The sequence below is a fragment of the Moschus berezovskii genome, chromosome 14 (assembly GCF_049115385.1).
Source record: "Moschus berezovskii isolate FMDL1 chromosome 14, NW_MosBer_1.0, whole genome shotgun sequence".
NCBI classification, from domain to species: Eukaryota; Metazoa; Chordata; class Mammalia; order Artiodactyla; family Moschidae; genus Moschus; species Moschus berezovskii.
The window spans coordinates 37,953,446-37,980,140 of record NC_142473.1 but is presented as its reverse complement, the minus strand read 5'-3'; the positions used below and the strand labels follow the sequence as shown (position 1 = coordinate 37,980,140).

The following is a 26,695-nucleotide window of genomic DNA, read 5'->3' as shown; positions in this document are numbered from 1 at the left end:
TATCCCTTAAATGTTCAGAATCTTTTGTGACTTTTGAGGGTGCACTGCAGTTTAAAAGAATGTTCACCACCTTTTTTCCCACATTCTGGATTAATTCTATCACCTCATCCTTAGCAAACTGTGTCATAGGATCTTAGGTCAGTGACACAATAAAGTAAACAATAAATACAGACCTGTCACTGGGGGATCCTGGTCATCTTTCTGCTTGCATAGACTACAACCACCCTGGACGTGTCCTGCTGCAGAATCTCACCATGTCCTCCTCGGGGCTCTACCAGTGCACAGCGGGCAACGAGGCTGGGAAGGAGAGCTGTGTGGTGCGAGTGACTGTACGGTGTAAGTACCCAAAGTGTTGATGTGGTTTTATCCCTGCACTGTGGTTCAGTGTAAAACATTTTTAATCACAGGTAAGAGAATGGTCAAAAGCTTCATCTCCAGAAGGACATGGTTATCACTGAAATAAATTCAGTAGTTGCCAAGGACTATTCAACAGTTGCTGCTGCTGCTGCTAAGTCGCTTCAGTCGTGTCCGACTCTGTGCAACCGCATAGATGGCAGCCCACCAGGCTCCCCCGTCCCTGGGATTCTCCAGGCAAGAACACTGGAGTGGGTTGCCATTTCAACAGTTGCAGCTCATTGTAAATTTACAAGTATGTGTGAATTTTCAGTTCAGTTCAGTTCAGTTCAGTCGCTCAGTCGTGTCCGACTCTCCGATCCAGGAGGGAACCAAATGGAGGTTTCCTTTATAAATGCAAATTTCCCTTACAGAGGGTAACTTCTACTGTTTTCAGAGCTTCTCTGGTGTCTGCTGTTGCTCAAAAATAATCAGTTTAGGGACTTCCCTGGAGGCCCAGTGGCTAAGACTCTGTGCTCCCAATGCAGGGGCACAGGTTCCATCCCTGGTCAGGGAACTATTTAATAGATTCTGCATGCTGCAACTAAGATCTTGCACAGCCAAATAAATAACAAATATTAAAAAACCTAATCAGCCCCAAATAATCCTAATGTCAACAAGGCATATTTTAGGGTGGCTCTCCTGCTCCCCATCGATATCAGGAGGGACAGTCATACACATCCAGAGCTTTATGTATTTTAAGTCTATGTATTGCATAGCTTATGTTTGGTTTTGCTTTGTTTCTGAGAAAACAGATGTACAGAGCGTGGGCATGATTGCAGGAGCAGTGACAGGTATGGTGGCCGGAGCCCTGCTGATTTTCCTCTTGGTGTGGCTGTTGATCCGACGGAAAGACAAAAAGAGATACGAGGAAGAAGAGAGACCAAATGAAATTCGGTAAACCTCCCACAGAATCCCCTTCCTCACCGAGGCTACCTTTCTAGGGCCAGCTCCATAATGACCAGCCAACAAAACTGTCCCATTTCCTCATAACCTTGAATCTGTTACAAGGATTATTCTGGTAGGTAAGGACTTGCAGCCCAGGGGCAGAAGGACGGTTTACCTTGACTGTCTTGTGAAACTATCTGCAACAGAGACTTAATAGATAACCTTTACACTACTTCTGATTACCTTCCACTTATAAAAGCCATACAATAAAGAATGGGCCTAGCCCATCCATGGGCCTTTAAAGAGTTTCCACAGGCAGACTCCAAGTCGAGGGGAGTGCTGCGTGGACACCTGGTGGGGAGTGCCCGGTCCCCCACACCCAGCCACAGGGTTGGCCTTGGGGATGCACATCCGCCTGGGCCCAGGCGAGGGCTCAGGACGCAGGGGGAGTCCGTACTTGCCTAAGTGCTAACTGGAGGCTTCCAGCTTGAGGAGCTGATGGATGGGGCAGCCTCCGAAAGCCGCAGCCAGAGCGGAAGCTCTCACAATCCTGTGATCCTAAAATCTGTCTCCGGTGTCTTTCCCCTTCAGAGAAGATGCGGAAGCCCCGAAAGCCCGCCTGGTGAAGCCCGGCTCCTCTTCCTCGGGCTCGCGAAGCTCTCGCTCGGGCTCCTCCTCCACGCGCTCCACCGCCAACAGCGGCTCCCGCAGCCAGCGGACCCCGTGCGCCGAGGCGGCGCGCCGGCCCGGGCTGGCCGCCCCCGCCTGCGGCCCGCTGGGGCCCGCGGCCAGAGCATCTGAACCAAAGAAAGCCCCCCACGCTACCCTGACCAAAGCAGAGAACACCCCCAGCACGGTCCCCAGCCAGAGCAGAGCCTTCCAAACGGTCTGAGTTAGAGTGGACCTGACTCGCCGGCTTTTCCCAGGCGTCAGGACTCTTCTGATCATCGACGGTCAGTCACCAGCCACCCGACCCGCCTCGAGCCCAACGAGGGGTCATTTAAGTAGCAGCAACCACTGCACGGAACAGATTCAAATGAACACTTTTCTTACATGACACCAAACGAGGAAAAGGAAGTAAGCTGATCATCTCCAAAAAGGCACCTCACTGTGCCTTTAGACCAGCGTGGGGGGAAATGGGGGCCCAAATCTGGGTGTTTGGGGACCAGGAGCCATGGTGAAAGAGTTGGGGAAAGGGGAAGTGAACACACTTAGAACTTCTCACTTGCAGTTTTGTATCAACACGTTGACTCACCATTGCCAAGAAACGAGGTGTTGTTCATAAATTTTCTATGCATTTCTGCAAACCTACTGGATTATTATGACTATTCAGAGTCAAGCAGAACCTACAGCCTTATATTACACCTATTTGCACCATGAGAAACTCCAAAAAAGGAAACACGTCTCTTCTATTTTGACTTGAGTTCATTTACCACAAAGTTTGGGTATTAATTTCAAGAGGAGTTGAAATAGTGGGAGATGGAGAATGATTGAATTTTTCCACGACTTACCGGTTGAACACCAATAATCCACTATCAATCTTCCTACTTACATTGAACCATAAAAGAAATAAAAAAGGAGTTCAAAACGTGTAATGAGGGACTGTGAATAACTTTCCATTTTGATGTTCAGAGGGCCACTGACAAATATCAGAAATATATGCTGAAATAATTGTGGATTTTCCCTCAAAGTGGATGTCTCTAAGGATTTCTGCTGGGTATCTGTGGAGCAAGAAAAGTAGGTGTTTTAACATTTAACAGTCTCCTTAGAAGGAAGTCTTTGAGAGAAAAGGTCTTTTCAGGATGCTGGAAGATCATCCAACAAACCATTAGTCTCTTCTTTCTGCATACATGTGAAATCAGAATCTCAAGACTGACTAGACCAGAAAGGGAGATTAAATCAGTTTTCTCTTAGTATGTCAAGGAGTGACATCAGAAGTTCAGTATCGCACCAAACTTGGGAGTTTCCTCCACTTCTTTCCTTTCAGGAGACGGATGTGTAACGTGGGACTTTTATTGATTCTAGGCCTTAAATTATCAGAGATCAGGGATTGCCAACATTTCCTGGTGGCACTGCATGGACATCATACCATTCCCTCCTGAGAGGCTGGGAAAGACAGAAATTCAGTACTTTCCCAGTTTAGCCTGTAAGGAAGCCTAGCTCTAGGCTGGAAGGAAAGGAAATGAACATTTAGGGAAGAGATGGTGAGGGTAACTAGTGGGTGGCGGGGGGATCTGGGTTACTGCCTGTTAAATATTGTCAGCATCTTGGAAAGATTCGCGGAAATGATTCATCAGGATAGCTCTCACAAGAGCTGACTCATGGGAGAAGAAAGGTGGGGTCTGCAAAATAAAAAGAAAGCAGCCTCCAATACAATAAATTGCTTTTTTAATAGTTTTGACTACTCTGCTAGTCAAATTCACCCTACAATTCATTCTTTGGCAAGAATGCCAAACCTGAAATAGCCCTTCAAACTCTAAAGCAAATGTCAACAGGTCACCATTGGTAGAGCAAAATGTTTATTATTATTAAAAGGCCAAGAAGTCCCTGGCAGGGCAGTGGTTAGGACTTTCACTGCCAAGGGTGCAGTTTCAGTCACTGGTCAGGGAACTATAGTCCTGATAGGTGAGTGGGGCAGCCAAAAGTAATAAGTTAATTAAACATTGTTAAAAAGGCAGCTGGCTATGAGAAAGGAAAAGTAGCGCTAAATGTGGTGATGAAGTCCCTGTTTGTTTTGGGAATCTAAGTTCCTCAGTTCAGTTCAGTAAGTTCCTCAACTAGGGCTCAAATCTGTACCCCCTGCATTGTGAGCAAGGACTCTTAACCTCTGGACCACCAGGAAATTCCCAATGCAAGCCCTGTTTCTAAAATGGGAATCAGGTGCTTAAAGGGGAAAAGGTAACCTAGGATTTTGTCCCATTTTCATTTTTACCTCTAATTCTCACATACTGCAAATGCATTTCTAAAGTCCTTCAAGGAGCGGGTTTTACCCTTGACTAAAAGTTTCAAGTTTTGTTTTCCTCTAAAAGAAAAGTTGGGGGGAATTCCCTGCAGTCTAGTGGTTAGGGCTTTATGCTTTCACTGCCAAGGGTGCTGGTTCAATCCCTGATCAGCGAACAAAGAGCCCACAAGCAGCACAGCTCTGCCAAAAAAAAGTTGGGAAATGAGACACTGAGGAAGCAAAGAATGTCTGCCATTAGTTTAAGAGGGTTAGCATATTTGGAATGCTTCTTATACTAACACTGCCTCCTTGTAAGATATAAATTTTTTTTTACTCCACCAACTTATTCTTCTGGTCGGGTGGTGTCCAGGCGACATATCAATTCTGCTGTGTAATTCAGAGAATTCTCATTCCAAGAGTATCTGAGCCAAATTGAGTATTCTGTGGCAGCTGCAGCAGTGCCATCACTAGCAATTTGCTCTTATCATTATTTATTACCTTTGAATCTAAGGTTTCCTGCCTATGCCTCTGCAGGCAGGAGTCAGTCCCCTTTGCATGAAAAGGTTTAAACAGGTTAGTTATTAGAAGACTAAAATACCAGTTGAATATCTGTATTTTGGAAATCTATTCACACTGGAGATCTACAGAAATGCCACAAATTATTACCTGAAATCAGAAATTCTAGGAATTGAAGATTCTGAGATAAGATACTGAAGTCTTAATAGTAATGGTGTGCTTGCTTCTCTTTCAGTCAGGTTTTTGGGTTCAGATATGACAGGCTCTGGGTTTAAAATAAAGTTTGAACCATTACTGGTGTCAAACCATATTCCATTAATCTTGCAAGTCAAATAATTTGATTCTTTAATATAAAAGAAAAAAGAATAAAATAGATGGTAGAAGGAAAAGTATTTGTAGAAGATACAGATGGAATGATCTGGATGTTTAGAGAATAGCCATTTCAATAAAATATATATATATACACTAAACTTAAAACTGTAAAATAATGAAGTGATGCCTTTCTTGTTACACTGTATAAAAAGAATTTCAAAACTGCCATTGCAAAAAGACATATAATTTTGCTTGATTTCTGGTGTTAAGCTGTTTATATTTCAATTCTAACTTCAAGTTGCCTTGTCAATGGGACTGTGTTTGATCACAAAAACCAAATATTTATTACAGATGCATCTGTGTCAGCAATTTAAAAATAAATAAGTGAAGGTGACACTATAGGAGAGGCTGAAGCTCATATAATCTGCACTGGAAATTTATTTATTAGCTTTTGCCAAGTGAAGAAAAGAACTCAAGACTGCATATGATGTATTATTTATTGATTTTAGTCACAAATATATCAAGCACTTTTTTCTCACAAGGCAAGATTCTAAGTAGTCCTGGACATACAAAGTGATGACAAAGTTCACGACAGTTTCCGCCCTTAAGGATTTAATCAAAATAACAAATAATATTTATTAAGAAATATTTTATGCCAAGTTGAAGTACCAATAAAAAAGTACACACTAAGGGGTTCAACTAAATCTGGAAAAAAAAGTTACCAAATTAAATGAGGTAATATATGCAAAGCCCTTAGAATAATGCTTGGCCTGTGACAGGCACTCAAAAAATGTAAATCATGACCCTCTTCCCCAGCCAGAAGCCCTAGGGTTCAGACTCCAGTACTGTAGCCCTTGAAACCTTGTGCATTTAAAAGAGGTGGAGACAGGGCATTTATCATAATCTGAACTTTAAATACATAAACTGACTCATTCTAGTTAAAAAGAAGAGTCTTTGAATCCTAGAACATGTTTTGAAAATGACCAGAGATGATAAAGGAAGCTTATCTGCTCAGCTTTCTGCAATCACTGATATTAGGTGCAGTTCCCCAAACTTGTGGATTTGAGCCTTCGTTCTATTTTCCACTGCTTCATGTATTGTAGGTAGTTCAGAGCTAAGTTTAAAAACCTGCAAAACGTAGGGTGTGGTTCACATTGTACTTGATGAATTGGGTGGGGAGAGGAAGTCTGCAGATGATAAAGAAAATTGAAAAAAGCCTGCCTCAGCACACATCTTTTGCTTCCTGCAGTTCGAGTTACATGAACTTCCAGGAAGGAAATAACTAATTTAAAAACACCAAAGAATCTGGAATTAAGAGCTAGGCTCTACTCTAGCTCAGCCAACTGTTTAACTTCCCACCAATAACATCTCTGAACCTCATTTCTCTCCTAACACAGGAATGAATGCTATGTCTCAGAGAACTATCTTGATGATAATGAAATAACAAATGAAAGCACATTATACTCCATGAAAGCATCATATAAAACGAGCTCCTTGAAAAATGGGGAGAAATTAGGTGTGCAACTCCATGGACTCAAGCCCACATTTCCCTCCAGAAGGCAAATACAGAAAGAAAATCCTTTGATCCAATATTCGACTCTGTCTCTAGGCTTTACTGGCTTTGACAAGGGCAAGGTAACCCCTTTCTGTCAGCCTCTAAGTCTGGAAACATTTCTAATTCCAGCCACACCGCTGAAAGTTCTGCTGCTGCTGCTGCTGCTAACTCACTTCAGTCGTGTCCGACTCTGTGTGACCCCATAAACGGAAGCCCACCAGGCTCCCCCGTCCCTGGGATTCTCCAGGCAAGAACACTGGAGTGGGTTGCCATTTCCTTCTCGGTAGTCTTAAAAAACCCTTTTCACCTATTTGTGCCCACTCATCTACTAAACAGGAACAGTACAGTCTGTTTCAAAAAGCACACTCAAAAGCATTCAACGTGGTGAGAAAGGCTTAACAAGGCCCCAAACACCACATCATGTACCAAAATTTGAAATTCTAGGTACCCTGTTTTATGCACTCCACTCGTTCTGTAACATTTTCAACGCCTCTCTGCCAGGTCGCTCGGTTAGTTTTTGACGAAAGTCAAGGCAGGAAATATATTACCTCATATTACTGAGAACAGGAGGCTCAGAAAGTCTGAATACAAGGACACCTGGCTACCGGAAGCCAGGTTCCGAACGCCTGGATCATTTACAAGGAAAGGACTCCCTGCTGCTGCTGCTAAGTCGCTTCAGTCGTGACCGACTCTGTGCGATCCCACAGACGGCAGCCCACCAGGCTCCCCCGCCCCTGGGATTCTCCAGGCAAGAACACTGCAGTGGGTTGCCATTTCCTTCTCCAATGCACGAAAGTGAAGTCGCTCAGTCGTGTCCGACTTGTAGCGACCCCATGGACTGCAGCCTACCAGGCTCCTCCGTCCATGGGATTTTCCAGGCCAGAGTACTGGAGTGGATTTCCATTGCCTTCTCCGAAGAACTCCCTAATTTTTCTTTAAAAAAAAAACAAACAATACTGCAAAGTGAGGGGGCCCGGGCAGGTGGAGGAGGGGCCAAGCCAAGAAGCCCCATCTATTATACGCGGGAGATTAGGGGCGGCGGAGGCATCAGCGCTCCAAAAAGCGAGTTTGGCCATTTATTTCGCTGAGGGTCCAGACGCAGCATCCGACCCCGAAGGCTGAGAAGTCGAACCCCCCCCGCTCCAATCTCTGCGTGGGGGGTCAGCCGGCCTCCAGCTTCCATGAAATGAGGTGCTAGGAGCCTGCCCGGCTAACCTGGCGCACCCTGCGCAGAGGGGAGACCCCCAACCTCCCTTCCTTCCGCCACGGCGGCTGGCCGGCTCCCTCCACCCCTAGACCTGGGTGCCACTGGGCACGTTACCCTCCCAGCGCCCTGGGCTAGGAACGTCCGACTCCGCCGCTCTGGATCAGCTCTAGACTAGAGCCGCGCTGGCTATGTGGGTGCGTGGCCTCCGGGAAGTCCTAGAAAATCACCCATACGGCCAGGGTGGGAGTCGGGCAAGAGAATGGTGGGGGAAGGGTGCAACCTTAGCCGCCATTTTGTCCTCGCTCCACTTCCGTCTTCTCTCCCCGGCTCCCGCGGCCAGACCCCTCCCCGCCGGCCCTGCGCGCTAGCTCCCGGGGCTCCGCATGAGCGGGATTGAGGGTCGCGCTGCTGTTATTGGCTGGTTCCAGATTGGCCCGCCCCGCTTCCTCCCTCTCCTTCCGTCCCTCCCGCCTGAGCTTTCTGGGGACGCATGCGCAGTGGCACACGCGCCCTTCCTCCCTACCGCAGCCCTCCGCCAGGGGTGACTGAGGACTCCCGCGCGCGGGCTCCGTCGGCCCCACCCTCCCTTTCCCCGGGGCCATTCGGAGAGCGGGGGCGAGAATGAAAGTTCCAGAACGCTGCGGTGAGTACGTCATCGCGAGGCGGGGCGGGCTGCGGCCGGGAGAGGGAGGCCCGAGCGCTAGAGCCGGGTTCTTCATTGGGTCTTGCGGAGGTGGCCGCGCCCCCATTGGCTAAGGAGATATGATGGGCACCGGCAGGGGCGGGCCCCTTCTGGAAGGTTCTGAGGCAGGGTATAAGAGACGGGGCGGCGGGCGGAAACCGGTCTCATTGGACGCACCGGCAGCATTCTAGGTTGCTGACTTCTGTTCCAGCAGAGCTGGGCCTACGTTTTTGGTAAGTGAGGTCTACATATTTCAGCTTCGGGAGCATATAGGCCGCTGTAGGCTGCACGGATTTGCGGCGGCCCGGTGCTTTATGAGCATTTCAGGCAGGGGGTGTGAGTGGCAGTTATTTTGCCTTGCTTGGGGGGCTTTGTTGTTCGGGGGGGGGGCGGCAGCCCAGGGGTCCAATCGCGACGGAGGAGCGGGGCACGGAGGGAAGGCGGCGTAGGAGGCCCTGCGGTGAGAAAGAGGCCGCACCCGTCTGCAGGGCGTGGAGCCAGCGTCTAAAGAGTCAGCGGCTCTCGGTTTCCTTGTTTTAAGACCTAGTGTTCTTAAAAGAGGAAGTCATCTTTGGCGCGTCCCCAAGATGGGGGAGGGGGCTTCAGGGCATTTGCAGTCCTTGCGGCTTTGAGTACGGGTAGGGGGCAGGGCTAAGGTTCAGCCCGGGGCACGGGACCACGTGTTCAGCTATGCCGCAGAACAGACCCTCCTTGCTGGTTTTTCTGTCTGCGGCGGCTTCCGCGGTTGGCAAGGCAACTTTACTGCAGCACTTTACACACTTGCTGTGACCCTCCCGCGTGATTATTTCTGACAAAGGCAGAGTTTCTTCGGTGAGGTGCTAAGTATAATTTTCAGGGTGGTCTTACCACGTTGCGTTAACTTCGTAAATGTTTTAGTGCTTAATACGGCTTTTTTAACCACGTTTTTTTCCCCCCCCTTTAGCAACCATGTCTAAGGGACCTGCAGTTGGCATTGATCTTGGCACCACCTATTCTTGTGTGGGTGTCTTCCAGCACGGAAAGGTGGAAATAATTGCCAATGATCAGGGGAACCGAACCACCCCAAGCTATGTCGCCTTTACTGATACCGAACGATTGATCGGTGATGCTGCAAAGAACCAAGTCGCAATGAATCCCACCAACACGGTTTTTGGTAAGCCTTGAGTGTGAGTTTGAGGTATTTAGGCAGTGTATTGAGATGCTGTTACTGTTAAGTGTGAGGCGGCCATGAAATCCTTGAGAGTGAGAAAAGATAACCTGTAGGAAATTTGATTATCCTTTCAAAATCTAATTGTAGAATCTTGGCTATTCAGAAGTTGAATCCATTTAATAGTATGAACTTGACAGGCATTTAATCAGTAGGATAGTCGGTTTAAGTTCTTAGTGGAAAGATGTTTGTATAATGAACTTCAAGGTAACAATTTGTATTTGATATCTTTGATAGATGCCAAACGACTTATTGGACGAAGATTTGATGATGCTGTTGTCCAGTCTGATATGAAACATTGGCCCTTCATGGTGGTGAATGATGCTGGCAGGCCTAAGGTTCAAGTAGAATACAAGGGAGAGACAAAAAGTTTTTATCCAGAGGAGGTGTCATCCATGGTCCTGACAAAGATGAAGGAAATCGCAGAAGCCTACCTTGGGAAGGTGAGCACCATACTGCAGGAGGATGTGGATGGGGTTCTGGGTGACTCAAGGGTGAGTAAAACTGGAATGGTGAAGGTGTATTTTTGCATATCCAACTTGTTTTAATCTTTCTCTTTTGCTAGACTGTTACCAACGCTGTTGTCACAGTACCTGCCTATTTTAATGACTCTCAGCGTCAGGCTACCAAAGATGCTGGAACTATTGCTGGTCTCAATGTACTTCGAATCATCAATGAGCCAACTGCTGCTGCTATTGCCTATGGCTTAGACAAAAAGGTACATACATGTTTTAAAAGTATGTCTGAGTCAAAACTGATTTGAGTCATCACATAGAGAGGAAAATAAATTATTTGTATTTTAATTTTCAGGTTGGAGCAGAAAGAAATGTGCTAATCTTTGATTTAGGTGGTGGCACTTTTGATGTGTCAATCCTCACTATTGAGGATGGAATCTTTGAAGTCAAATCTACAGCTGGAGATACTCACTTGGGTGGAGAAGACTTTGACAACCGCATGGTCAACCATTTTATTGCCGAGTTCAAGCGCAAACACAAGAAGGATATCAGTGAGAACAAGAGGGCTGTCCGTCGCCTCCGTACTGCTTGTGAGCGTGCTAAGCGCACACTCTCTTCCAGCACCCAGGCCAGTATTGAGATTGATTCCCTCTATGAAGGAATCGACTTTTATACCTCTATTACCCGTGCCCGATTTGAAGAATTGAATGCTGACTTGTTCCGTGGCACCCTGGACCCTGTGGAGAAAGCCCTTCGGGATGCCAAGCTGGACAAGTCTCAGATCCACGATATTGTCTTGGTTGGTGGCTCAACCCGCATTCCCAAGATTCAGAAACTTCTCCAGGATTTCTTCAATGGGAAAGAACTGAATAAGAGCATCAACCCTGATGAGGCTGTTGCCTACGGTGCAGGTAATCTCTTTAGTTAAACAGCAGTTAGGAGGTCTAAGTTAAATTTCGCTGTGATGAGTGATTTTTAAACATTCGTAGTTTCCACCAAAAGCTTTAGCTAATGATGGCAAAACTTCCTTGGATGTCTGAGCGATTGAGAATTGTTAGTAAGATTATGAATTCAACTATGGTTGTCTTTAAAAAAATAATTTTTTTTTAATGTAGCTGTCCAGGCAGCCATTTTGTCTGGAGACAAATCTGAAAATGTTCAAGATTTGCTGCTGTTGGATGTCACTCCTCTTTCCCTTGGAATTGAAACTGCTGGTGGAGTCATGACTGTCCTCATTAAGCGCAATACCACCATTCCTACCAAGCAGACGCAGACTTTCACCACCTACTCTGACAACCAGCCTGGTGTGCTCATTCAGGTAAGATGGCTCAGTTTGGCTTACTTGAGCGGCTATAAAATTGGGCAGGATTTGTTCTGCTGTGATGATGGATTCCAAAACCATTCGTAGTTTCCACCAGAAATCCTGTGTTGGCCAATTCCTTCCTTGGATGTCTGAGCGATCAGTCTTGCCTAATCAAGCTTATCCAAATTTAAGCTAGCAGAGAAACTGAGATTTCTCCTCTTTTGTAGTACTTCTGTAATGTTGAATGTAATTTCTATAGGTTTATGAAGGTGAGCGTGCCATGACCAAGGATAACAATCTGCTTGGCAAGTTTGAACTCACAGGCATACCTCCTGCCCCCCGTGGTGTTCCTCAGATTGAAGTCACTTTTGATATTGATGCCAATGGCATTCTCAATGTTTCTGCTGTGGATAAGAGCACAGGAAAAGAGAACAAGATTACCATCACTAATGACAAGGGTGAGTTTGGGCTACATACTATGTGTGTAGTGAGATCTGGTTTTTTAAGAGGTTGGAGTTTGGGTTTTATTTTCCAAGTGTTACAGCTTCCCATTTAGCCAAGAGATCACATTTAATCGCTAAATGGAGTTGCAGGGTAATTATTCTTGCATAAAAGATTGCATCTGAAACACTGGTTAATCTTACAGGCCGCTTGAGCAAGGAAGACATTGAACGCATGGTTCAAGAAGCAGAAAAGTACAAAGCTGAAGATGAGAAGCAGCGGGATAAGGTGTCTTCAAAGAATTCGCTTGAATCCTATGCCTTCAACATGAAAGCTACTGTTGAGGATGAGAAACTTCAGGGCAAGATTAATGATGAAGACAAACAGAAGATTCTTGACAAGTGTAACGAAATTATCAACTGGCTGGACAAGAACCAGGTTTGTAATTACTGCTAGAAACTTGAGGGTGTGGGGTATTTTTTTTTTGTGTTAAGGGCTTTAGCAAAAACTTAGGTTGGTTGTTTTACATTGAGGTCACAATGATGAATGGTCCAAAACATTCGCGGTTTCCACCAGAACACTAGATGTTGGCAATTCCTTCCTTGGATGTCTGAGTGACCCAAGACCTCCAATGTAACCTAAATGCTGTTTATAGTGTCAGGTTGATTGCATTAAACTTAATTTTCCATTTAAAGAATTTATGGTAATAGAATGTTTTTTATTTCTCTTCAGACTGCAGAGAAGGAAGAATTTGAACATCAGCAGAAGGAGCTGGAAAAAGTCTGCAACCCCATCATTACCAAGCTGTACCAGAGCGCAGGAGGCATGCCTGGGGGAATGCCAGGAGGAATGCCTGGGGGCTTCCCTGGTGGTGGAGCTCCTCCATCAGGTGGTGCCTCCTCTGGACCCACCATTGAAGAGGTTGATTAAGCCAGCCTAGTATAGATTTAGCATTGTTCCACACAAAACATGGAAGGACCTAAATTTGTAGCAAATCCCGTGGCAGTTAACGAAGTTGAGCTGCTATAGTAAATAACTGGGCATTCTTGATACTTGAACATGGAATGTGTGCACATGGAAAAACATTGCACTTTACAAGCACTGTATTGTAAGTGGAAAAATGCAATGTCTTCAATAAAACTGTATTTAAAATTGGCACCATAAAATTGTCCGACTCTGCTTACAAGGGTAGTAAGTGTTTGACTTTGGGAATTATTTTTTTGGCTAAATATCATAACAGTATCTTAGTTGTCAGATTGTTCAACCTAAGTGAATGCTTTAAGCTTTGAATTAAGGTGGGAAAATGGGTAAACATTTCCATCACTACTCTGACAGTGCTAAGTCTGTGTTACTAACATAGTTTGAACTGTAGATACTGATGCTTTGCAGTGTCATAGGTTGGGAACAGGCATCTCAAATCTTCAGTAAATCTTGTGGTTGACTGAAAGAGTTCAGAAGACATTGAGGCAAAAATTGGACAAGGAAATTGATAACAGGTCACAATCTGTGCAACTAGACTCTTTTACTGTGAAGCCCTATTAATCTACTGGCAGAGGCCTTTCTGTTTCCTGACTTGAGGCTTAGGAGTTCGGCTTAGGATGTTGCGAAGCTGGCTGTTAAGGTTGGCATAGTGAGGGCCTTTGCCCATCATGTAATTAAGTTTGAAAAATTGGGCGTCTAATACTGATTTCATTTTAAATCATAGCTAACTCCGGAGAAGGCAATGGCAAGCCACTCCAGTACTGTTGCCTGGAAAATCCCATGGATGGAGGAGCCTGGTGGGCTGCAGTCCGTGGGGTCGCTAAGGGTCGGACACGACTGAGCGACTTCACTTTCACTTTCACACATTGGAGAAGGAGATGGCAACCCACTCCAGTGTTCTTGCCTGGAGGATCCCAGGGACGGGGGAGCCTGGTGGGCTTCCGTCTATGGGGTCACATGGAGTCGGACACGACTGAGGTGACTTAGCAGCAGCAGCAACCTTAGAAACTTGAGAGGCAGAAGCTGATTGTGAACAGTTGTGCTTATCAAGCCTAGTTACACTGGACTGCCTTTAGGTAAGCTTTCTTGGGAACAAAGACTTCCAAATACTTTGGCTGTTTTAAGCTTGAATTGACAGAATCAGATGTTGGCCTGTGGGTCAGAGGTCTTGCATCTGGGAATGTGAATCCTGTAGAGTTATTTTTCTGAGATAATAGGTGATTTGCAACCCCATGGACTATGTCCCACCAGGTTCCTCTGTCAATGGGATTTTCCAGGCAGGAGTACTGGAGTGGGTTGACACACCCTTCTTAGGGTATCTCAACTGGCCCAGGGATGGAACCCGTGTCCTGCATTGGCAGGTGGGTTCTCTTAAGCACTAGCACCATCCATGTGGTCATGATTCCTGCTTAATACCAGTCTGCCACCTAGTGGTCATTTAGGAAAAACTAGGCCAGGGATGGTGGTCTAAGTTTAAGCTCCTAGCAGAGTGACATCTGAGAAGGCAACGGCACCCCACTCCAGTACTCTCTTGCCTGGAAAATCCATGGACGGAGGAGCCTGACAGGCTTCAGTCCACGGGGTCGCTAAGAGTTTGACATGACTGAGCGACTTCACTTACACTTCAACCCACTCCAGTGTTCTTGCCTGGAGAATCCCAGGGACGGGGGAGCCTGGTGGGCTACTGTCTGGGATTACAGAGTCGGACACAACTGAAGGGACTTAGCAGCAGCAGAGTGACCAGTAACCCCGGGCTGCTTCAGGTCTCTACTTTGTGTAGCTTTTGGTTCTTGAGTGACCCAACTAACATAGTTTGGAGTTCAAAAGAACGTTTCTGCATTAAATAAAGTTTTATTTTCAGGTTAGTGGGTATAGCCAGTAGGCTGTCATTGGTAAAACAATTGAAGTTTAGTAAGATAAAGAATTCAGTAAAACATAACAGTAGTGCATATTACATTGGCTATTTTGTGACTTAGGTGTTAATGTTTGAGGTTGCCCCAGGAAGTTTTGAGCCAGCAGTGAAAGTCATGAAGGTGACCTGGGTTTGGTGCAAACCCTATGGGGCATTTTTGGATTATTTTAGGTTTGGTTTTTGTTTTTTTTTTTAAACCAGTCAATACTTTTGTATGTGATCTTGGTGAGAAAATTGGAGGTGAAATGTGATGGTGAAGCACAAGACCTAGCCCAATCAAAGGTTATTGGTGGTAGCCATTACTACAGGTTGAACAAAATATATGTTTCTTCAATGAGACTGGAATAAAATGCACTATTTCCCTTACACAGATGGAAGAAATAATGCATTTCAGGGCTTGTATAATAGGGTTTGGCAGAAGCTAGGGAGTAACTTTGCTGCTGCTGCTGAGTCACTTCAGTCGTGTCCTACTCTGTGTGACCCCATAGACGGCAGCCCACCAGGCTCCCCCGTCCCTGGGATTCTCCAGGCAAGAACACTGGAGTGGGTTGCCATTTCCTTCTCCAATGTGTGAAAGTGAAGTCGCTCAGTCATGTCCGACCTTCAGTGACCCCACGGACTGCAGCCTACCAGGCTCCTCCATCCATGGGATTTTCTAGGCAAGAGTACTGGAGTGGGTTGCCATGGCCTTCTCCGGACTATTTGCTAGTTATACTGATTTCTCTGCATTTAGTCTGAATGCATATGAGGACTCTTGAGAAGTTGAGAGGTTGAGTAAACTTGCATGCTGGGTGAGGAGAGCCAGTCAGGCATTTAAGTATTGGGTAGACTTTATTCTAAAACTCTGCTCTTGCATACCAGTGTAGCGGCACTGGCTCATCTCCATGTAGAGCTGGGCTTCACATTTACTGAGGAATTTTTTTTTAAAAGCAAGGGAGTTTGTAATCTGAGAAAACCTGGCGTTACATGCCCAGGTGGCACTAGCGGTAATCTGCCTGCCGGTGAAGGAGATGGAGAGATGCAGGTTTGATCTCTGGGGTGGGAAGGTCTGGAGGAAGGCATGGCAACCCACTTCAGTGTTCTTGCCTGGGGAATCTGACAGGCTACCGTCTGTAGGGTTGCAAAGATTCAGATACCCCTGAATAAATAGACTTGGCATGCACTTAATGATTTTGGTCCCAATGTTCATCAGATACTTGAAGTTCCCTGTTAGGTGTTTCTCTCCTCCCCCCAGTCTTTGGTGTTCAAACTTGGAGACTTAACCTTTGCAGGAAGTTGAAGTAATTTGGAGTTTTGAGAAACCCAATGACTGAAGTCAATTTTTCTTTTGCGATAGTGTGTTTTAATTTCTTGCTGTGGGCTAAGCCCTGACAGCAGTAGGTGCAGAAGCTGGTAAAGATGTGTTCCAGTCTTATAAACCACTAGAGTAGCAGGAGAGACTGCCATGCACAAGATGAAGACAGTTAGAAGGCGGCATCCTTATTGTGGGAAGACACTAGCAATGTGTATGAATTAGGTTGTTTATTACAGCTTAGGAAAAGATGTGGAGAAGGCGGCCATAAGAAGAGCATTTTCTCAATTCAGTTTAGATGAAGTTAAGTGGTTTCCATTTAATCTTACCTTATTTGATTATCTTTTAACAACTGTAGAAGGACGGCTGGGTCATCTGGCTGTGTATGTGTAAGTCTCTACAGGATGACCAAAGCAACTTTATTTCTGTGTGGATTATTGTAATGTGGTTATGAAGAGTCCTGCCTCTGGCTGCCAGGCTTTTAAATTTTGTACAGGGTGCCATTGACTTTGGAAGAGAGCAAAAAGTTCAGGGTCCCTCAATCTCCATGTTCACTTTTAAGAGTTACTCGTTTCAGCTGGACTTACTAACACTTAACAATGCTATGGTTGTGTTTAGAAATTATTTTTATTACTCTAGTTGAGTAACAGTAATTGTATTTCTAAACTACTAAAGAATAATTTTTGTCTTTAAAAGCCACAGCCATACATTTACTCCCCAAAATATTACTGCAGTCTTTATGTACTTAAAATGTACTCTAAAGAAAATGATGCCTGCAAACAATGCTTTGCTCCAACAATACTGGGTATTTGATTCAACTATTGCTGTACAATATACCTTCATAGAAAAAATAGCCTTTTCAATTCTATTAAGGTGGAATGGAGTTGGCGAGGGAGAGGGAGTCCTGGCGTGCTGCAGTCAGTGGGGTTGCAGAGAGTCAGACACTACTGGGCAACGGAACAACAACCAGGTGGAATGCAGTGATTGGTGGGACAGCCTGGAGAGGATGAGGGTTTTCCTTTCAGTAGTGTATGTATGGCTGAAAGGACATCTTCATCCACTAGATGGCAGTAAGCAATTTAGAAAATGACCGCTGAGGGAGGCTGCTGGAACATTTTCACTTAGGTTTGCGCTTTTTGTGTTTCACAAGTTGTCTGACTGGAAGCACAGCAAATGCTGAGGAAGGCAGTCAGCCTCAAATGTTCTCATTCACATTCCAGGCAAAGCATTCCCAGCTGCGTAAGTTGAACAGGTGCCCTGATGGGGTGTATGGGTTAAAGTAGAGATTTTAGAGTAACTTGAGACAGGTAGGTCAGATACAGAGCTTTGAAATGTGCAGGGATGAAGGGAAAAAAGGGGAGTCTCCATGGGAAGAGAAAATAGTCTCCTGATCCTTTCATGGTCCATTTTCCAAGTTTAAATGGTTAACATTATTTCCCTCATCACCTTTGACTCTGGCTCCTTAGACTCTCATTACCTGTATGAAATGTTTGAATTCCTCACTAAACTCAAGCTCATGAATGAACGTAAGAATATCCACACACTCCTGTATAATGTCTGGCACATTATAGAAGCATGTAATAGCAAGTGAGAAGGGGTGGGGCAGGTGCCTAAGAGGTGAGTGGTAGAATGTGTTCTCTTTGAGCTTTATGATGGTTTGGTCATGGCTCTTGGAGTGGTGAGAGGCTGGCTGGGTTCAGGCTCCCTACAGATCTTTGCTACAGTTGGTCGTTGCAGAGCTGGGGAGCCAAATTAGGGCTGCATGAGGTGAGGAAACTATCAAGTCTGGAGCAACTCTAGCCAAAGGAGACTTGGCAGTAACAGAACTGTCAATCTTTGGCCCAAGGGACTGCTTGCTTTCTTTAGATTGCCCCTGAGATCTGGGTGATACGGGGAGTGTGCTGAGCAGGATGAGGACAGTCGCGGCTTGCCAGGAAGACAGGCCTGTCCTAATAAGCCGGGCCATAGTTCATAGGATGCAGCCAACCCCAGGGCCCTAAGGAAGAGACTGTGGATCTTGACCTTGGGTTAGACACAAAACAACAAGCAACAAAAGAAAACATAGATTTGTTGGACTTCATAAAAATTAGAAATGTGCTTAAAATGATACCATCAAAGTGAAGAAAGGCAACCCACAGTATTGGGGAAAATACTTGTGTGTGTATGTGCTCAGTTGCTTCAGTCATGTCTAACTGTGACCTATGGGCTGTAGCCCACCAGGCTCCTCTGTCCATGGGATTCTCTAGGCAAGAATACCGGAGTGGGTTGTCATGCTCTCCTCCAGGGGATCTTCCCAACCCAAGAATTGAACCCATATCTCTGGCGTCTCCTGCATTACAGGCAGGTTCTATTGTACCTAATAAAAGTACTGCTATCCAAAATATACTAAAAAACTCTTGTAAACTCAAAAGAGAGAAACCACTGTTTACAAGGGACCCGATCTAAATAGGTATGTCTCCAAAGAAGATACACAAATAGCTAATAAGCACAGGGAAAGATGCTCAATATTATTAGTGGTCAGAGAAATGGAAATCGAAACCTCAGAAGTTTATCCTCACTAGGATGTCTGGACAGAAACAGTTGGCAAGGATGTACAGGAATTGGAACCCTCATACACTGCTGATTTGAGTGTAAAATGTGGCAACCTGTTTGGAAAACAGTCTGGCAGTTCCTCAAAAGTTAAACTTAGAATTAATTAACATATGACCCAGGCATTCTACCAGTTATGTACCCAAGAGAAATTAAACATCCACACATGCACACACACAGTATTACAAAACCTCAAAAAAAGACCATAACCCAAATGTCCATCAACTAATGAATGGATAAATAAAGCAGTAGATCCACACGATGGAATATTACTCAGCTATAAGAAGGAATGAAGTTTTGATACATGCACTAATGTAGATGATCCTTGATTATATGAAATGTCCAGAATAAGCAAATCTTTTGAGATAGAAAGTAGAAATAGATGGTTTCATAATGCTGGGGGAAAGGACAGTTGGGAGAGATGCAGAGTTATTGCAGACAGGTATGGGGTTTTGTTTTGGAATGATGAGATCATTCTAATTTGTGGCAATAGTTGCATAATTCTGTGAATATGTTAAAATACTGAATTGCATACTTTAAATTGATAATGAATTGTGTGGTACAAATAGCACTTAAAAATTTGGGAGGGGTTGGAAAAGAAGTTGCAGAGCTGGCTTCCACAAAGTGAGGGGAGAGAGGGAGGGAGGGTGAAAGAGGATGTATGTGAATATAAGATTTTTACTCTCAAGGAACCAAGTAATGTGGGCTGTGCGTTGGTTTTCCTTTTTATCCCCAGCTTTATTGACATAATTGTCATATAATATGTCAGTTTAAGGACTGCAACATGTTGGTTTGATACTTTCATATTGTGATGTGATTGCCACAGTAAGGTTAGCTGGCACCTCCATCACTTTACATAATTGCCATTTCTATTTTGTTTTTGATGAGAACATTTAAGGTTTACTCTTGAATGGACGTTTGGACGTGGGTTGGGGGGAAGGTAGAGTAAGATGAATTGAGAGAGTAACATTGAAACATATACACTCAGTTCAGTTCAGGTGCTGAGTCGTGTCCGACTCTGTGCGACCCCATGGACAGCAGCACGCCAGGCCTCCCTGTCCAAGGCCAACTCCTGGAGTTTACTCAAACTCATGTCCATCGAGTCGGTGATGCCATCCAGCCATCTCATCCTCTGTCATCCCCTTCTCCTCCTGCCTTCCATCTTTCAGCATCAGGGTCTTTTCAAATGAGTCGGCTCTTCGCATCAGGTGGCCAGAGTTTATTGGAGTTTCAGCTTCAGCATCAGTCCTTCCAATGAACACCCAGGACTGATCTCCTTTAGGATGGACTGGTTGGATCTCCTTGCAGTCCAACGGACTCTCAAGAGTATTCTCCAACACCACAGTTCAGAAACATCAATTCTTTAGCACTCAGCTTTCTTTATAGTCCAACTCTCACATCCATACATGACCACTGGAAAAACCACAGCCTTGACTCAGTTCAGTTCAGTTACTCAGTCGTGTCCGACTCTCTGCGACCCCATGAATCACAGCACGCTAGGCCTCCCTGTCCATCACCAACTCCCAGAGTTCACTCAACCTCATATCCACAGAGTCGATGATGCCATCCAGCCATCTCATTCTCTGTCGTCCCCTTCTCCTCCCACCCCCAACCTTTCCCAGCATCAGAGTCTTTTCCAGTGAATCAACTCATCGCATGAGGTGGCCAAAGTATTGGAGTTTCAGCTTTAGCATCAGTCCTTCCAGTGAACACCCAGGATTGATCTCCTTTAGAATGGACTGGTTGGATCTCCTTGCAGTCCAAGGGACTCTCAAGAGTCTTCTCCAGCACCACAGTTCAAAAGCATCAATTCTTCGGCGATCAGCTTTCTTCACAGTCCAACTCTCACATCCATACATGACCACTGGAAAAACCATAGCCTTGACTAGATGGACCTTGGTTGGCAAAGTAATGTCTCTGCTTTTTAATATACTATCTAGGTTGGTCATAACTTTCCTTCCAAGGAGTAAACGTCTTTTAATTTCATGGCTGCAATCAGCATCTGCAGTGATTTTGGAGCCCAAAAAAATAAAGTCTGACACTGTTTCCACTGTTTTTCCATTTCCCATGAAGTGATGGGACCAGATGCCATGATCTTTGTTTTCTGAATGTTGAACTTCAAGCCAACCTTTTCACCCTCCTCTTTCACTTTCATCAAGAGGCTTTTGAGTTCCTCTTCACTTTCTGCCATAAGGGTGGTGTCATCTGCATATCTGAGGTTATTGATATTTCTCCCGGCCATCTTGATTCCAGCTTGTGCTTCTTCCAGCCCAGCGTTCCTCATGATGTACTCTGCATATAAGTTAAATAAACAAGGTGACAATATACAGCCTTGACGTACTCCTTTTCCTATTTGGAACCAGTCTGTTGTTCCATGTCCAGTTCTGACTGTTGCTTCCTGACCTGCATACAGGTTTCTCAAGAGGCAGGTCAGGTGGTCTGGTATTCCCATCTCTTTCAGAATTTTTCCCAGTGTATTGTGATCCACACAGTCAAAGGCTTTGGCATAGTCATAGCCTTGACAAGACGAGCCTTTATTGGCAAAATAATGTCTCTCCTTTTTAATATGCTGTCTAGATTGGTCATAGCTTTCCATCCAAAGAGCAAGCATCTTTTAATTTCATGGCTGCAGTCACAGTCTGCAGTGATTTTGGAGCCTAAGAAAATAAAGCCTGTCACTGTTTCCATTGTTTCCCCATCTATTTGCCGTGAAGTGATGGGATCAGATGCCATGATCTTAGTTTTCTGAAGGTTGAGTTTTATGCCAACTTTTTCACTCTCTCACTTTACTTTCATCAAGAGGCTCATTAGTTCTTGGTTTTCTGCCATAAGGGTGGTGTCATCTGCATATCTGAGGTTATTGATATTTCTCCTGGCAGTCTTGATTCCAGCTTGTGCTTCATCCAGCCCAGTGTTTCTCATGATGTACTCTGCATATAAGTTAAATAAGCGGGGTGACAACATACAGCCTTGACGTACCCATTTCCCAATTTGGAACCAGTCCATTGTTCCATGTCCAGTTCTAACTTGCTTCCTGACCTGCATACAGATTTCTCAGGATGCATGTCAGGCAGTCTGGTATTCCCATTTCAAAGAATTTTCCACAGTTTGTTGTGATCCACACAGTCAAAGGCTTCGGTGTAGTCAATAAAGCAGAAGTAGATGTTTTTCTGAAACTCTCTTTCTTTTTCAATGATCCAACAGATGTTGGCAATTTGAACTCTGGTTCCTCTGCTTTTTCTAAATCCAGCTTGAACATCTGGAAATTCACAGTTCACGTACTGTTGAAGCCTGGTTTGGAGAATTTTGAGCATTACTTTGCTAGTGTGTGAGATGAGTGCAATTGTGTGGTAGTTTGAGCATTCTTTGGCATTGCCTTTCTTTGGGAGTGGAATATATATATACTGCTGATGCTGCTAAGACACTTCAGTCATGTCCAACTCTGTGTGACCCCATAAACAGCAGCCCACCAGGCTCCCCCCGTCCCTGGAATTCTCCAGGCAAGAAGACGGGTGTGTTGCCATTTCCTTCTCCAATGCATGAAAGTGAAAAGTGAAAGTGAAGTCGCTCAGTCATGTCCGACTCTTAGCGACCCCATAGACCGCAGCCTACCAGGCTCCTCTGTCCATGGGATTTTCCAGGCAAGAGTACTGGAGTGGGCATGTGTAAAATAGAAAGTTTCTGTGTCGCACAGGGAGCTCAATTTGGTGCTCTGCAGTGACCTAGTGGGGAGGCTCAAGAGGGAAGGGATGTAGGTCTATATAGAGCTGATTCACTTTATTATACAGCAAAAACTAACAGTATTGTAAAGCATTTATACTCCAATTAAAAAAAAGATTTACTCTCAGCAATTTCTAAGTATTCAGTACATGTATTGTTAAGTATAATCATGGGGCTGTACATTAGATCCTCGAACTTACTTATCTTGTGACTGAAAATTTAGACCCTTTTGCCCATACTTTCCCATTTCCCCAATGCCCTGTGCTGTTTTACTTTTTTGGCCACCCCTGCAGCATGCAGGATCTTGGTTCACTGACCAGGGATCAAACCCACGCCCTCTGCGGCAGAAATGCAGAATCTTGACTGCTGGTCCTGGACCACCAGGGAAGTCCTGTGCTATTGTTTTCTAATGCCTACACTTCCCTTTCAGACATTGTGGACTCTCAAACCAAGCAGATGCAGATTCCAAACCCAGGAGTTGAAACAGGTTGGTGGGCTGAAAGCAAGCAAGCTGCAGGCAAGTAACCATTTGAGAGAGACTGCCAATATTCACCAGAAATGTTTTTGTTGATTTAGTGTTTCTTATGTGTCTGTTTGGGACCTGCTCTGTCGTTTAGTGGGTTTGTGACCTTGGGAAAATTATTCTTTCTGAAACTGAGTATCTTTACCTATGAAATGGGGATTAAAGTCATCCACCATTAGGCTTGTTATGAGGATTAAATGAGCCAGTGTATGTGGAGTGTTTAGCTCTGTGCCTGACTCATAGAGTAAGTGTTAGAAGAGCTAGTGTTATTAACTATTAGTTAGATAATATTAACATTTCCTAAGGCTGCCATAACAAAGTACCAAAAACTTAGGGGACTTTCCTGGTGGTCCAGTGGTTAACACATCACCTTCTAATGCAGGGTGTGTGGTGATTTGATCCCTGGTCGGGAGCTAAGATCCCTCATGCCTCATGGCCAAAAAACAAAACAGAAGCAATATTGTAACAAATTAAATAAAGACTTTAAAAATGGTCCACATCAAAAATCTGTACTCTCCCTTCGGCACGCCGCTGAAGGTCCTGGTGTCACCATGGGCCACTGCCCTGCCTAGTGTTACCGGTATTGTAAGAGCAAGCCGTACCCAAAGTCTCACTTCTGCCAAGGGGTCCCTGATGCTGAGATGTGCATCTTTGATGTGGTGCGGAAGAAGGCAAAACTGGATGAGTTCCTGGTATGTGGCCACATGGGGTCAGATGAGTATGAGCAGCTCTCTTCCGAAGCCCTGGAGGCTGCCCGTATTTGTGCCAACAAGTACAGAAAGTGGTGAAAAGCTGTGGCAAAGGTGGCTTTCACATCCAAGTGCAGCTCCACCCTTCCACATCATCCTCATCAACAAGGTGTTGTCCTGTCCTGGAGCTGACAGGCTCCAGACAGGTATGTGCGGTGCCTCTGGAAAGCCGCAGGGCACAGTGGCCAGGTCCATGTTGGCTAAGTCACAATGTCCATCTGCACCAAGCTGCAGAACAAGAAGCTTGTGATTGAGGCCCTCCGCAGGGCCAAGTTCAAGATCCCTGGATGCCAGAAGATCCCCAGAAGTGGGGATATTCAAAGTTTAATGTGGATAAATTTGAAACCATGGTGGCAGAAGAGTGGTTCTTCCCCTATGGCTGGGGGTCAAATACATGCCCAGTCGTGATCCTCTGGACAAATGGCAGAGCCTGTATTCATGAGAGCCTTGGGCTGTCCCCTCCTTACTCATGCATGCCTAGCAATAAATCCTACTTTCCTGCCCCCCCAAAACCCCTACAAAGAACCAAAAACTTAAACAGCAGAAATGTATTATCACAGTTCTGGAGCCTAGCAGTCAGAAATCAAGGTGTTGGCAGTGCCCTGCTCTCGAGTACTCAGGGAGGAAGTGGTCCGGCTCCTCCCTTCTGGCTTTTGATGGCTGCCTGCATCCTTGGGCTTAAAGATGCATCAGTCCAGTCACATGACTGTCTTCTCCCTGTATGTCTTCATATCTTTTTCCCTCTGTGCATGTCTGTTCCTGTGTCCAAATTCCATTTTTTTTTTTTTAATAAGGACAGCAGTCATACTGGGTTAGGACCCATCATAGTGACCTCATTTTAACCAATTACCTCTGTAATGACTATTTCCAAATGAGGTCACATTCTGAGGTTGTGGGGATTAGGACTTTTAACCTTTTATTTTTTTTAATTGGGGTGAAGGGGACACAATTCACCCCATGACAGTCACATTCCCAGTCATCACAGAAGAGGAATCCCCTCCCCAGCTTTTGCGCAAGAATAGAAAGTAAACCAGCTGAAACCTGAATACCTGTTCTTATGGGGGACCAACAAAAAGGCCTTTCTTTGCAGTCTCTTTCTCAGAAGCAGGCCCACCGCAGGCCACCTGCTGTGGACAGTGTTCCCTTGTATCCTTTTACCAGCCCTTGGTCCCTCTGGATTTTCCAACAACGCCTAATTCTATTATTTCCAGTGATTTCCCCGTGGGCAGCAGTTTATTTCTGTCATCAAGTCTCTGATGAAATCTTTAGCATGAAATATTTAGTCCAATCCCAACAAATCGTGTATAGTGTTAACATGTCACAAGCTGCCCGTGGCCTGCATTATGTGGTAATTTGGAAGCGAGAGGAGTGATAATACAGGGCCGGGTTTCTTTTGTGAGCTCGCATTAATGCTGGAGCTGGTGATGTCAATTGACAGCCCATCGATTTGGACTAATAGTGCATGGAGGGGGCAGAATTGGGACGAGGTAGGGGATAAAGGATATTGACGGTCAGTCGCCAGGATCCCGGCAGCTTTTAATCTATTATTGCCCTCTTTTAATGCAACTTCCGTGTCAACTGCATTTACTTCCACCGGCCCTGCCCGCTGTGCTGAACTGTGAAGCCGGTGGGATGTCACCCTTAGAGTGGCCCAAAGTTCCCCAGTATTGATTCTTTGATACTCTGGGGTGTGAATTATAATTATTTCATTAAGCTCTTTAATGGGTATCAACTATGAACCTTCGCCAGCCCAGGCTGGGATGGCCAGGGCGAGGCCCGCATCATTAATCTGTGTTCATCTCGTTGCCACCAATTGTCCTGCCCTCAACCCTATTTTTTTCCTCCTATTATCGCGTCTATGGTTTTAGTGGGAAGCAGGTCGATCTGCTCTCAGAGAGGAGCTGGGAAGGGGAGTTGCTGATTTGGGGAGGCTGGAGGGGAGGCCACGGTTGAGCACATTGCATTGTCGGCTATTCACACAGTAGAGCTAATCACTCGTCAGACCTGGTCTGCCCGGCTCTAGTCTGCCTTTGCAAGGAGGTGGTGCACGCTATCTCGGGACAAAGCAGCCACTTGCTTGTGTGGCTTTGAGTCCTGTTGTAGCTCAGGAAAATTACATGTCCTCACTGAAGTCACTCATCAACCTTCCCTTCTGCCCTCAGGGAACTTCACCTCTAGTAGAGGTATCAATAAGTAAATAAGTAGCAACAAGACACTAATGATCCTTGAAAACAGGCAAAGTATAAGAAGTTATGCACTCCACAGGAGGGGCCTTGACCCAGGCTTGGGGATCAGGGAAAGCTTCCTGGAGGGGTAAAAGCCTCAAGTGAACCCGAAGAATAAGTCAGAGGTAGCCACAGGAAAGAGGAAGGGCACGCTGGTCAGTGGAGCAGTATGCTGGAGAGGCCCTGGGATGAGAGAGAGCAGGTCCAAGAAAGGTGAGGACCTCACGTAGTTGAGTAAGACCATACTTTGTATGAGGTGGGGACAGGTCCCTCTCTCACCCTGGTTCTTGTCTTCTACCTGCCTGTCATTGCTGCTGAAGCTCATCAGGAGCTTGAGGAAGCTCAAATAGTCCCCCATGGTATTTCTCATCATTTTATCAGATGCTTTCTTATTTCTACCATACTTTCTTTTAGTCCAAGAGTGATTTTTATTTCAGGCCCTTATTTGGTTTGTGTGGTGGTTTTAAAACATGTCTGCAGTTTTTTGTTTTTTTTTGTTTTGGTGGGGGTCACTCCTTTTATCAAGGTATGGAGTCTTAATTCCTCTCCTCGTGAATGCAGGCTGGCTATCCTGACTTCTAATGGATAGAAGGTGCAGCAGGTAACTCTGAATAACTTCCAAGTCTGGATTATTAAATTTCTGCTGCTTCCATCTGGTTCTCTGGACATTCACTGTAGACTCTTCAGCTGCCCTGTAGGAAGTCTGATCCTGAGTCCACCATGTGGAAAGACCACTATGAGAGAAGCTTGAGGAGCCCCAGGTGTTGCATGGTCCTAGTCTGGGCACCAGACATGTGAGTGAAGC

General features: G+C 45.3%; 2 protein-coding genes, 2 non-coding genes and 1 pseudogene across 7 annotated transcripts in view; all 5 read left to right on the top strand.

The window, feature by feature from the left end:
* CLMP (CXADR like cell adhesion molecule) overlaps window positions 1-2,264 on the top strand; it is a 97,688-nt gene extending 95,424 nt beyond the window's left edge. For all 4 annotated transcript variants that reach the window (XM_055423241.2, XM_055423242.2, XM_055423243.2 and 1 more), the window contains 3 exons: window positions 214-336; window positions 1,149-1,290; window positions 1,873-2,264. In XM_055423241.2, coding sequence (XP_055279216.1) covers window positions 214-336; window positions 1,149-1,290; window positions 1,873-2,173 — 566 coding nt within the window. In that variant the 3' untranslated portion in view covers window positions 2,174-2,264. The remainder of the gene's footprint in view (window positions 1-213; window positions 337-1,148; window positions 1,291-1,872) is intronic.
* A 6,309-nt stretch (window positions 2,265-8,573) lies between these two features.
* HSPA8 (heat shock protein family A (Hsp70) member 8) lies at window positions 8,574-13,056 on the top strand. The gene is made up of 9 exons (XM_055423240.2): window positions 8,574-8,727; window positions 9,438-9,647; window positions 9,939-10,144; window positions 10,267-10,419; window positions 10,512-11,067; window positions 11,272-11,474; window positions 11,719-11,917; window positions 12,106-12,338; window positions 12,633-13,056. The coding sequence occupies exons 2-9, from the start codon at window positions 9,443-9,445 to the stop codon at window positions 12,828-12,830; spliced, it is 1,953 nt and encodes a 650-aa protein (XP_055279215.1). The 5' UTR covers window positions 8,574-8,727; window positions 9,438-9,442; the 3' UTR covers window positions 12,831-13,056.
* On the top strand, window positions 11,113-11,200 carry LOC129554946 (small nucleolar RNA SNORD14). The gene has a single exon (XR_008685670.1). It is a non-coding gene; the product is annotated as a small nucleolar RNA SNORD14 (small nucleolar RNA).
* LOC129554947 (small nucleolar RNA SNORD14) lies at window positions 12,435-12,518 on the top strand. The gene has a single exon (XR_008685671.1). It is a non-coding gene; the product is annotated as a small nucleolar RNA SNORD14 (small nucleolar RNA).
* Window positions 13,057-23,467: 10,411 nt separating the features above from the next.
* Window positions 23,468-24,107, top strand: LOC129553789 (large ribosomal subunit protein uL16-like; annotated as a pseudogene).
* Window positions 24,108-26,695: the final 2,588 nt, after the last annotated feature.